General features: G+C 41.9%; 1 protein-coding gene across 1 annotated transcript; it reads right to left on the reverse strand.

The window, feature by feature from the left end:
- Positions 1 to 4,110: 4,110 nt before the first annotated feature.
- Positions 4,111 to 5,582, reverse strand: LOC144667772 (interferon alpha-21-like). Its single transcript, XM_078529216.1, has 4 exons — positions 5,451 to 5,582; positions 4,976 to 5,065; positions 4,318 to 4,557; positions 4,111 to 4,209 (listed from the first exon to the last, which is right to left on the reverse strand). Exons 1-4 carry the CDS (start codon positions 5,580 to 5,582, stop codon positions 4,111 to 4,113), a joined length of 561 nt encoding a protein of 186 aa, XP_078385342.1.
- Between the last annotated feature and the right edge of the window lie 8,292 nt (positions 5,583 to 13,874).

Below are 13,874 nucleotides of genomic sequence, written 5' to 3' on the forward strand. Positions count from 1 at the left end.
TTTCCTTCTTATAAAAGAGAACAAAATAACACGTTCGTCTTCAAAATTATTTAGTTTCATTGTTGGGGGTGTGGATACATTTCGCACGGCTGGCTGCAGAGCAGAATGATGAGACAGTTTACACCGTGCACACTCACCTCTAACCTCTTGACAAGCTGCTGCAGATCCAGGGATTTGGTTTTCAGTGATTCCCTCGTTGTTGTACACTGGAATGGGAAGGACCCTCCCTACAACAGGACAGAGTAACTGTCAGAACAGGCTCCAAGCACAGACTACACAACAGGTGGCTACTCTCAGAAACGCACCCCCACCTCCCCCCACCTCAAACCCCACCAAAAACCACTCCAACATTCATTGGAATTGAAAATGTCCTAAAAGATTTTCCCTCTCACATATTTAACTGACCATCTAACTGAATCACTCTTAATACAAATGTTACACACTTTTCACACAATTCATTCATTATTTTGTTACTTCATTGTGAATCCCATCGATGAGTTGGATAGTTCACATCGCTTGATGCCATTTTGAAACAAAACTGATTCAATTTAAGCAAATCCTCGACAGGAGATTATCCCGAGGAGAATCGAATAGTTAAGATTGGTCACTCGAATCCCCGGATCTCTGCACAAACTCACCATGTCCCTCAAGGACTTCTGAGCATCCTTGTTAAAAACTTCCTGTAACTGCAGCCTCTGGCAGTCCTGGCTCAGGGTCCCGGGCAACAAGATTAACAAAATCCACAGCCCCCAAACACTGGGAAAAACCATGTTTAAACAGTACAGGGTCATTACAGCAATTATACAAAGTGTTGGATCAGGGTTCGGCTGCGAACACAATATCAACACGAGCTGAACTCCTTCACTGTTGGGTTGAAAGGAATATTCCTTCTGGGTGAGATGTGTCCATTTTAAGGTGTCCATCAGGATATTCCTTTGACGTTACCAGAACTGATCGATTTTGTTTCTAACCGCGGTGTGTTTTCAGGGAATCTTAACTTACTTCCAAAGTGACTTCTTCATTTGAAACCTTTCACTTTCTGCTAATTAAAAGAGAACATTCTCTCTGATAAATTAGGATGCTCAAATATCCTTCGATGTTAAAAACCGGGCACATGTTGCCCCAAATTTCACATCTGTTTCTCCTTTGCTCTCCAAAAGTAATTCATAAAGTTTCATTTCATATATTATAAGCCCTTAAAAAAGGAACCGTTTTTTACATCAGAAACTACTCCTGTCACAGTCAGTAATGTCCCGATTCTGTAATCACAGTAAAGCCCAACGGTTTTCACTATTCACTGAACAACTCGTTGGAATGGTGGGATTTGACTTTCCCTGTAACTAAACGGATCGGCCTGATAATTGATGATTACAGTTCTGGGTTGTTTCTTATCTCCCCTCATAACCGGTTTTCTGCCTCTCTCCTTCCTCCCCAGAAACCAAACATTTTTTGGTCGAGCAGCCCTGTATTTTGCACTTACATATCTGCCTCCTATACCGTTGAGTGTGAGAATGTTTGTGAAGCAACCTTCCTCTGTTGGCTTTTTAATTGTCCATCACCATTCACGACTCGATACGGCAAGTACTTTCCAAGAAACATACCCTCCATTGCTGTGCCACAGTTGGGGTGAAGTGGGACACGCATTGGGAACTCCGTTATGGCCAAAAAAAAAGACAAATGGCAAGTATGTGGACAGAGCAGGTTTTTCTCTTGACTATATATACATATATATAATAAATCGCATGCAAATTAAAGCATTGATATTGTTTTAATGTTACGCATAGTTGTATGCACTCCACAAAGATATATTTAATCAAAGCAATGTAACATTGGAGTGAAATCGAGAACTTAATGCAGATCAGTTAGACTCTTTCATTATTGTTAACCAATAAGGGGAAACATAAGCTTTCTGGTCATTAATGATCATTGTATTTCACGAAATCTTTGCACTTGCCATTTATTGGAAAGATATTATCATCAATGTGTAGACAGGACACTAAGATGAATTTCCAATGGAAACCCCTCTCTCCACAAATAGAAGCGTTACTTTCTCAAGAGATACTGGACCAACATCCCCCTAAAACAATCAGTTGAAATTTGGGCGACTGAATTACTTCCCCGAAAGGTGTGTGAAGATAGAAAATAAATATTGTACTGCGAGTCCCTTGTTCGCACCTGTAATAAAGACATTGCCATATTTCTACAAGTGCCATTGCCTTTTTGAGCCCTTGTTTAGCTGTGCTGTCCTCAGTCAGATCCTCAATGTACTAGTTTGTTCTTCAAATACACACCGCTGTCACTGTGCACCGCTACTTCTACTGAAGTCTTCTATTAGTTTGAACAATAATGTAAATACTTTTTCTTTTTGAACTATTTAACCGTTTCTCAACCGGGACACCTTGTTCTGAAACGGATTGTCAGTTTTCCCATTTGACTCTGTAATCAGTCTGTAATGTTCACCTTGTTAAAACAATGTGAAGAGGCAGACAAAATGATGTTAGTTCCCCCTGAGCATCTAAAACAAAAACAGAATTACCTGGAAAAACTCAGCAGGTCTGGCAGACCTACTAGCCAGACCTGCTGAGTTTTTCCAGGTAATTCTGTTTTTGTTTTGGATTTCCAGCATCCTCAGTAGTTTTTTGTTTTTACCCCCTGAACATCTGCTCATTCGGCCCACACTGAAGGGAAACCCCAACTTAACAGCCAGTAACTTTTACCTATTCTGATTGTCAATAAACTTCTCGATATATAGAGGGTTGTTGCTGATATGCATTTTCTCTAATTTTGTTACATTTTCTCTCCAACAATTTTCCTTTTTTTTCCATTCAGTTGACTTAAGTGTTGTGAATAATTCAAGCATTTAATGTCATGTCAAATTTAGCTAAATGTCTAACACATGAAAGAATAAAACGAGCCGATGTAAATCCGATTTTTGAATGGCCGTGATCTCTTCAATGGATGCTTGTCTGGGGGTCGGTTAGCTCAGTCGGCTGGGTGGCTGGTTTGTGATCGTGTTCCCGTCCTGGCTGAGGACATTCATGAAGCCCCCGCCTGCTCACCCTCGCCTGAGGTGTGCTGACCCTCATGTTGAACTCAGCACCAGTGGTCTCTCTCTAATCCGATAGCAGACTACGGTCCTCTGGGATGACGGAAGCTTTCATTCAGATGTTTGTCCGCCTCTTCACATTGTTTTAACAAGGTGAACATTGCAGACTGATTACAGAGTCAAATGCGAAAACTGACAATCCGTTTCAGAACAAGGTGTCCCGGTTGAGAAACGGTTAAATAGTTCAAAAAGAAAAAATATCTACATTATTGTTCAAACTAATAGAAGACTTCAGTAGAAGTAGCGGTGCACAGTGACAGCGGTGTGTATTTGAACAACAATGTCGTACATTGAGGATCTGACTGAGGACAGCACAGCTAAACAAGGGCTCAAAGAAGCAATGGTGCTTGTAGAAATGTGCCAATGTCTTTGTTACAGGTGCGAACAAGGGACGCGCAGTGCAATATTTATTTTCTATCTTCACACACCTTTCGGGGAAGTAATTTGTTTGAATCGTGTGATAAAATCCCCCTGCAGAATCGAAATGCCCTGAGGTGGGATTTGAACCCGAAACTTCTGGCTCAGTGGTATACGGCGCTATCTACTGGGCCACACGACGCCCATAGCCCAAAGAATTATCTCTCACACAGGGCGAATAAAAACACACCCAGCGGACATAAACACCAATCTGGAATCGAAGACCATTTCGTAAGATGCAAAGTTCAAAATATTTATTGTGAAATTGCAATTTAGGACACGTCTGATGCCAATAAATACAGTCTTTCATCATATAAAACTGGTATAATTATCTTGCAGCGCCTCTCGCCGGCACCGAATATTTTCACTATGAAACACGTTCACAAAGTGCACACACTGCATAATATATAACTATTAAGTTCATAAATTAAATATTTAGAATTATACAATTATTTCATTATCATGTTATTTTGTACAAGTATCAGTCTGACACTGGTTGAACAATATAAACCCTTCATAAAATTCCAAAAAGATTTAAATAAATAATAATTGTTCCCAATCTCCAATAAATATAATATGGAAAATCTTCAATTTCTTCTGCTGATTTGTGCCGTTATGGAAAGGATCTGTTGTAAACTGACCCTAGTCTCAGTGCGGATTATTTCCCAGGCACAGTCACTGAATCGCTGAAAAATGGAAACATTGAGGAAAATGTATTAGAAAATGAGCAGATTTCAATGTGGTGAAATGAACTACATGCCAGTAATCACATTGTCATTTATCAATTGCCCCACCTCCTGTTTGAGAAACTTTTCCAGCTTCCGGAAGTAATTGTGAATGGCGAAGTTTCTCCTCATCTTGCGCTCTGACCCTGGTTCCCTGACACATTCTTCCAGCTCGCTGAGCTGCCGATCCAGGAGAAGACGGAAATTCTCCACCTCGTCCCGGGCCCATGTGACTGAGCCCAGGTTCATGCTGTAGATCTTGCTGATGTGACGCAGGGTTTGATGGACAATCTGGATCCTGTCCTGTGTCTGTGTAAAATATAAACAATGACATTAGAGAGGACATTTCTCATTTAATTGTTGTAATACAGATATACAGCTGTAAATATATAAGGGGCATAAACTTTAAAAAACAGCATCGTTGTTGCTAGTCATAATATTGATTGTCACCGAACTGGTTTCTAGCGCATTACACTGTGCCCAGCTAACGCGTTAATGTTTGCAATTTGGCCTAAATGGAGGGAAGAATGTCAAACCATTCCGCAGCGTGTTCGTCCGTCCACCAACACTACATTTTCAGTCTCATCAAAATCAACAAAATAATGCAATCGTTTTAAAATCATTTACATTGTCCTGATTGTTGGGGATGTGGATACATTTCGCATAAATCTATTACACCTGACAGCATGAGCACAATGATGAAACAGTTTACAAAATGCACACTCACCTCTAACCCCTTGACGAGCTGGTGCAGATCCAGGGATTTGGTTTTCAGTGATTCCCTCATTGTTGTACACTGGAATGGGAAGGACCCTCCCTACAACAGGACAGAGTGACTATCAGAACAGGCTCCAAACACAGGCTTCACAACAGGTGCCTACTCTCAGAAATGCACCCTCACAAAATCACTACAGTCATCCACTGTAATTGAACAATCTGCTTAAAGGTTTTCCCTCTCACATATTTAACTGACCATCTAACTGAATCACTATTTATACAAGTGTTACACACTTTTCACACAATTCGTTCATTATTTTGTTACTTCATTGTGAATCCCATCGATGAGATATTCCATATCGCTTGATGCCATTTTGAAACAAAACCGATTAATTCTCAACAATTCCTCGACAGGAGATTATCCCGAGGAGAATCGAATAGTTAAGATTGGTCACTCGAATCCCCGGATCTCTTCACAAACTCACCATGTCCCTCAGGGACTTCTGAGCTTCCTTGTTAAAAACTTCCTGTAACTGCAGCCTCTGGCAGTCCTGGCTCAGGGTCCCGGGCAACAAGATTAACAAAACCCACAGCCCCCAAACACTGGGAAAAACCATGTTTAAACAGTACAGGGTCATTACAGCAATTACACAAAGTGACTGGATCAGGGTTCGGCTGCGAACACAATATCAACACGAGCTGAACTCCTTCACTGTTGGGTTGAAAGGAATATTCCTTCTGGGTGAGATGTGTCCATTTTAAGGTGTCCATCAGGATATTCCTTTGACGTTACAAAAACGGATCGATTTTGTTTCTGACCGCGGTGTGTTTTCAGGGAATCTTAACTTATTTCCAAAGTGACTTCTTCATTTGAAACCTTTCACTTTCTGCTAATTAAAAGAGAAAATTCTCTCTGATAAATTAGGACAAAAAATATTCTTCGATTCGTTGCCCCAAATTTTACGTCTGTTGCCCCTTTGCTCTCCAAAAGCAATTCATAAAATTTAATTTCATATGTTTTAAGTCCTAAAATAAGGAACCATTTTACAACAGAAACTACTCCAGTCACAGTCACTGTAAACTGAAACTACTCTGGTTGTATGTTTAACATATTAGGCCAGGTTCTGACAGGTAAGACTTACGGTTTGATGGGGCGGGGGAAAGTGAGAAGGAAATGGATTCAACGTGATTATGGAAGCTGCACAAAAATCCTGGAATCTTATATAGAAATGTCGGATATTCGCTGTAATATCCCGATTCTGTAATTACAGACAAGCCCATCGGTTTTCAGTATTGACTGAACAACTCGATAAAATTGTGGAATTTGACTTCCGCTGTAATTTAAGCAATCGGCCTGCTGATCGGGGGTTGCAGTTCTGAGTTGCTTCCCGCCTCCACTTCTCATTGATTATCTGCTTCTCTCCTTCCTCCCCAGAAACCAAACATTTTTTGGTCGAGCTACTCAGTCTCTGATATTCCCGCCCTGTATTTTGTACTTACATGCCTGCCTCCTACATCATTGAGCGTGAGAATGTTTGTGAAGCAACCTCCTTCTGTTGGCCTTTTAATTCTCCATCACCATTCACGACTCGATACGGCAAGTACTTTTCAAAAAACATACCCTCCATTGCTGTGCCAAAGTTGGGGTGAAGTTGGACACGCAGTGGAAACTCCATTATGGCCAAGAAAAAGACAAATGGCAAATATGTGTGCAAGGCAGATTTTTCTCTTGACTATCTATAAAATAAATAGTATGCAAATTAAAACATTGATACTGCTTTAATGTTACGCATTGTTGTATTCGCTCCAAAAAGACTCAGTTAACCAGAACAATGTAACACTGAAGTGAAATCGGGAACTTAATGCAGATCACAGTTATGCACCTGCGGTCTGTCCGCAAGAAAGACCCAAACCTCCCTGTCGCTTGCCATTTTAACACTCCACCCTGTTCTCTTGCCCACATGTCTGTCCTTGGCTTGCTGCATTGTTCCAGTGAAGCCCAACGCAAACTGGAGGAACAGCACCTCATCTTCCGACTAGGCACTTTACAGCTTTCCAGGCTGAATATTGAATTCAACAACTTTAGATCTTAAACTCCCCCTCCCCCCATCCCCACCCCGTTTCTTCCCCCTCCCCCTTTTTTTTCAATAATTTATATAGATTCTTCTTTTCCCACCTATTTCCATTATTTTTAAATCTAAAACTAAAACTTTGTTAGTCTTTCCACCCCACCCCCACTAGAGCTGTACCTTGAGTATCCTGCCTTCCATTCTTAATTAGCACTTTTTTAAGATAATATCACCACCATCAACACCTCTTTGATCCTTTTGTCTGTGACATCTTTTGATTATCTTCTCCTATCACTGCTTGCTTATCCCCACAACCACCCCGCCCTCAACTTCTCTCTCCCCCCGCCCCCCACCTTAGACCAGCTTATATTTCACCTCTCTCCTAACTATACTTCAGTTCTGCCAAAAGGTCGTGAGGACTCGAAACGTCAACTGATTTCTTCTCCACCGATGCTGCCAGACCTGCTGAGTTTTTCCAGGTAATTCTGTTTTTGTTTCACAGTTATACTATTTCGTTATTGTTAACCAGTAAGTGGAAATGTAAGCTTTCTGGTCATTAATGATCATTATATTTCACGAAATCTTTGCACTTGTCATTTATTGGAAAGATATTATCATCAACGTGTAGACAGGACACTAAGGTGAATTTCCAATGGAAACCCCTCTCTCCACAAATCGCAGCGTTACTTTCTCAAGAGCTACTGGACCAACAACCCCCTAAAACAATCGGTTGACATTTGGGCGACTGAATGGCAACAAATGATGTTAGTTCCCTCTGAACATCTGCTCATTCTGCCCACACTGAAGGGAAACCTCAACTTAACAACCAGTAACTTTTACCTATTCTGATTGTCATTAAACTTCTCGATATGTAGAGGTTGTTGCTGATGTGTATTTGCTCTAATTTCGTTACCTTTTCTGTCCAACAACTTTCTGTTTTTTCTCCATTCAGTAGATTTCAGTGTTGTGAATAATTCAAGCCTTTTGTGTCATGTAAAAATGAGCTAAATGTTTAACTCATAACAGAATAAAACGGGCCGATGTAAATCGGAATTTTGAATGGCCGTGATCCCTTCAATAGATGTTTGCCTGGGGGTCGGTTAGCTCAGTTGGCTGGGCGGCTGGTTTGTGATACAGAGTGATGTATTCCCGTCCCGGCTGAGGTCATTCATGAAGGCCCCGCCTGCTCACCCTCACCTGAGTTGTGCTGACCCTCATGTTTAACTCGTCTCTCTCTAATGAGAGTACGGCGACACCCATTCGGATGTTTGTCAGCCTTGTCAATTTATTTCAAGAACACAAACATTGCAAACTGATTGCACACTCAGACAAGGGAACTGGCAATCTATTTACAACAAGCTGACAGAATGATAAATAGTGAAAAAGAGGCTATTCCTGCATTGTTGTTTAAACTAGTGATACATGACTTCAATATATCTACCGGTGCGCAGAGACAGCGGTGTGTATTTGAACAACAATGTCGCACATTGAGGACCTGACTGAGGACAGCACAGCTAAACACCGCTCCAAGGAGCAATACCACTTGTAGAAATGTACCGGTGTCTATATTACAGGTGTCAACAAGGGCCGCGCAGCACAATGTTTATTTCCGATCTTCACACTCCTTGCTCCGCTTTGGGGAATAATGGGGAGGTAATCGCTTTGAATCACGTGATAAATCCCCCTCCAGGACCAACATGTCTTGGGGTGGGATTTGAACCCGGAACTTCTGGCTCAGAGGTATTGGCCCCATCTACTGGGCCGCATGGCGTACATCACAGAATCACAGAGTGCAGAAGAGCTCCTTCGGCCCATCGAGTCTGCATCGACACGTGAGAAACACCTGACCTACCTACCTAATCCTATTTACCAGCACTTGGCCCATAGTCTTGAATGTTATTACATGCCAAGTGCTCATTCAGGTACTTTTTAAAGGATGTGAGGCAACCCGCATCCACCACCCTCCCAGGCAGTGCATTCCAGACCGTCACCACCCTCTGGGTAAAAATGTTTCTCCTCACAACCCCCCTAAACCTCCTGCCCCTCACCTTGAACTTGTGTCCCCTCGTGACTGACCCTTCAACTAAGGGGAACAGCTGCTCCCTATCCACCCTATCCAAGCCCCTCGTAATCTTGTACAACTCGATCAGGTCGCCCCTCAGTCTTCTCTGCTCCAACGAAAGCAACACAAGCCTATCCAACCGCTCTCCATGACTTAACTGTTTCATCCTTGGCAACATCCTGGTGAATCTCTTCTGCACCCCTCCAGTGCAATCACATCCTTTCTATAATGTGGCAACCAGAACTGCACACAGTACTCCAACTGTGGCCTCAGCAAGGTTCTATACAACTCCAACATGCCTCCATACTTTTGCAATCTATACCTCGATTGATAAGGGCAACTGTCCCAATTGCTTTTTTCATCACCCCACTAACATACCCCTCCGCCATCAGAGATCTATGGACACACACACGAATTTCCCTTTGTTCCTCAAAGCTTCCTAGTGTCATGCCATTCATTGAATACTTCCTTGTCAAATTACTCCTTCCAAAGTGTAATACCTCACACTTTTCAGGGTTAAATTCCATCTGCCATTTATCTGCCCATTTGACCATTCAATCGATATCTTCCTGTAACCCAAGACACTTAACCTCACTGTTAACCACCTGGCCGATCTTGGTGTCATCCACAAACTTACTAATCTTACCCCCCACATAGTCAGCTATGTTGGTTATATAAATGACAAATAATAGGGGACCCAGCACAGATCCCTGTGGTACGCCACTGGACACTGGCTTCCAGTCACTAAAGCAGCCTTCTGTCATCACACTCTGTCTCCTACAACAAAGCAATTTTGAATCCACCTTATCAAATTACCCTTTATCCCATGTGCATTTGCCTTCTTTATATTTCCCCCATGTGGGACCTTGTCAAAGGCTTTGCTGAAATCCATATAAGCTACAACAACCACACTACCCCCATCTACACACCTAGTGATCTCCTCAAAAAATTCAATCAAATGTGTTAGGCATGACCGCCCTCTGACAAAGGCATGCTGACTATCCCTGATCAAACCTTGCCTCTCCAAGTGGAGATAGATTCTCTCCTTCAGAATTTTCTCCAATAGTTTCCCTACCACTGACGTGAGACCCACTGGTTTGTAGTTCCCTGGCTTAACTCTACAACCCTTCTTAAATAGCGGAACCACATTAGCTGTTCTCCAGTCCTCTGGCACCTCCTCCATGGCCAGAGATGAATTAAAAATTTGGGTAAGAACCCCTACGATCTCCTCCCTTGCCCCCCTCAGCAGTCTGGGACACAAATCATCCGGACCTGGAGATTTGTCCACTTTTAAGCCTGCCAACACCTCCAATGCCTTGTCATTCCCTATATCAATTTGCCCAAGAACCTCGCAGTCTCTCTCCCTGAGTTCCATACCTTCATCCTCATTCTCTTGGATGAAGATGGAGGTGAAGTATTCATTCAACACTATACCAATATCCCCGGGCTCCTCCCATAGATTGCCCCCTTAGTCCCTAATGGGCCCTATTCTTTCCCTGGTTATCCTCTTCCCATTGATATACTTTTGAATATCTTGGGATTTTCCCTACTTTTCCCATCCAGAGCTTTCTCATATCTCCTCTTTGTTCTCCTAATTGCTTTCTTAAGCTCCACCCTGCACTGTCTGTACTCCATTAATGACTCTGCTGGTTTGCTCCCATTGTACCTGCTAAAAGCCTCTCTTTTCCTTCTCATCATAACCTGAAGATCTCTGGTCATCCATGGTTCTCTGGGCTTGTTACTCCTTCCTATCACCCTAGAGGGAACATGTTGAGCCTGCACCCTCCCCATTTCCTTTTTGAACGCCCCCCACTGCTCTTCTGTAGATTTCCCCACAAATAGCTGGTCCCAGTCTACCTTGGCCAGATCCTGCCTTATTTCACCAAAATCCACTGCCCCCCAATCCAAAACAGTTTTTTGCAACTTGTCTATTTCTTTGTCCATAACAAGCTTAAATTGTACCATGTTGTGGTAGCTACCATTAAAATGCTCCCCCACCACCACCCCAGCCACCTGCCCGGCTTCATTCCCCAGAATTAGGTCCAGCACTGCGCCATCCCTCGTTGGACCATTTACATAAAAGTTCTCCTATACACATTTCAAGAAATCCACTCCATCGTAGCACTTAATACAATGTCTATCCCAATTAATGTTGGGAAAGTTGAAATCACCTAATAAAATTACCCTATTGTTATTGTTTTTACACACCTCCGCGAACTGTGCACATATTTGCTCCTCAGTTTCCCGCTGACCATCTGACATAACCTAGTGAATTACATATCTCACACAACGTTAGCAAAAACACAGCCAACGGACACGAACACCAATCTAGAAATGTAGACCACTTCATAAATTCAAAGTTCAAAATATTTATTGTGAAATTGCAATTTGGGACAAATCTGATGTCAATAAATATAGTCTTTTATCATAGAAAACTGGTATAAATATCTTGCACCACCTCCCGCATGCACCAATTTTAATCAATTTTAAACATGCTCACACAATGCATCCACATATAAATTATATCTCATAAATAAATATTTGGATTTATATAATTATTTCATTATTATGTTACGTTCCACAAGTGTCATTCTCACATTGGTAAAACGGTTTGCGCGGTTGAACAATATAAACCCTCCATAAAATTCCAAAATTGTTTAAATAAATAATAATTGCTCCCAGTCTTCATTAAATATATATATATATATATGGAAAATTTTCAATTCCTTCTGCTGATTTGTGCCGTTATGGAAAGGATCTGTTGTAAACTGGCCCTGGTCTCAGTGCGGATTATTTCCCAGGCACAGCCACTGAATCCCTGAAAAATGGAAACATTGAGGAAAATGTATTAGAGAATGAGCAGATTTCACTGTGGTGAAATGAACTACATGCCAGCAATCACACTGTCAATTATCAATTGTCCCACCTTCTGTTTGAGAAACTTCCCCAGTTTCCGAAAGTAATTGTGAATGGCAGAGTTTCTCCTCATCTTGTGCTCTGACCCTGGTTTCCTGACACATTCTTCCAGCTCGCTGAGCTGCCGATCCAGGAGAAGCCGGAAATTCTCCACCTTGTCCAGGGCCCATGTGACTGAGCCCAAGTTCATGCTGTAGATCTTGCTGATGTGACGCAGGGTTTGATGGACAATCTGAATCCTGTCCTGTGTCTGTGTAAAATATAAACAATGACATTAGAGAGGACATTTCTCATTTAACTGTTGTAATACAGATATACAGCTGTAAATATATAAGGGGCATAAACTTTAAAAAACAGCATCGTTGTTGCTGGTGATAATATTGATTGTCACCGAACTGGTTTCTAGTGCATTACACTGTACCCAGCTAACGCGTTAATGTTTGCAATTTGCGCTAAATGGAGGGAAGAATGCCCAACCATTCCACAGCGTGTTCGTCCGTCCACCAAAGGCTCGACACTACATTTTCAGTCTCATGAAAATCAACAAAATAACGCATTCGCCTTTAAAATAACTCTCCTTATTCTGATTATTGAGGATGTGAATACATTTGGCACAAATCTATTACACCTGACAGCATGAGCACAATGATGAAACAGTTTACAAAGTGCACACTCACCTCTAACTCCTTGACGAGCTGGTGCAGATCCAGGGATTTGGTTTTCAGTGATTCCCTCATTGTTGTACACTGGAATGGGAAGGACCCTCCCTACAACAGGACAGAGTGACTGTCAGAACAGGCTCCAAGCACAGACTTCACAACAGGTGGCTACTCTCAGAAATGCATCCCCCTAAAACCACGACAGTCATCCACTGGAATTGAACAATCTGCTTAAAGATTTTCCCTCTCACATAGTTAACTGACCATCTAACTGAATCACTCTTCATACAAGTGTAACGCACTTTTCACACAATTCGTTCATTATTTTGTTACTTCATTGTGAATCCCATCGATGAGATATTCCACATCGATTGGTGCCATTTTGAAACAAAACCGATTAATTCTCAATAATTCCTCAACAGGAGATTATCCCGAGGAGAATCGAATAGTTAAGGTTGGTCTCTCGAATCCCCGGATCTCTGCACAAACTCACCATGTCTCTCAGGGACTTCTGAGCATCCTTGTTAAAAACTTCCTGTAACTGCAGCCTCTGGCAGTCCTGGCTCAGGGTCCCGGGCAACAAGATTAACAAAATCCACAGCCCCCAAACACTGGGAAAAACCATGTTTAAACAGTACAGGGTCATTACAGCAATTACACAAAGTGACTGGATCAGGGTTCGGCTGCGAACACAATATCAACACGAGCTGAACTCCTTCACTGTTGGGTTGAAAGGAATATTCCTTCTGGGTGAGATGTGTCCATTTCAAGGTGTCCATCAGGATATTCCTTTGACGTTACAAAAACGGATCGATTTTGTTTCTAACCGCGGTGTGTTTTCAGGGAATCTTAACTTATTTCCAAAGTGACTTCTTCATTTGAAACCTTTCACTTTCTGCTAATTAAAAGAGAAAATTAGCTCTGATAAATTAGGATGCTCAAATATCCTTCGATGTGAAAAACCGGACACACTTTCCCCCAAATTTCACATCTGTTGTCCCTATATTCTCCAAAAGCAATTCATAAAATTTTATTTCATATTTTGTAAGTCCTAAAATAAGGAACCATTTTACTTCCGAAACTACTCCAGTCACAGTCACAGTAAACTGTAACTACTCTGGCTGTGTGTTTAACATATTAGGCTGCGTTCTGGCAGGTAAGACTTACGGTTTGATGGGACGGGTGGAAGTGAGAAGGAAATGG

Source organism: Cetorhinus maximus, chromosome 25 (genome assembly GCF_964194155.1).
Source record: "Cetorhinus maximus chromosome 25, sCetMax3.hap1.1, whole genome shotgun sequence".
Taxonomy (NCBI): Eukaryota; Metazoa; Chordata; class Chondrichthyes; order Lamniformes; family Cetorhinidae; genus Cetorhinus; species Cetorhinus maximus.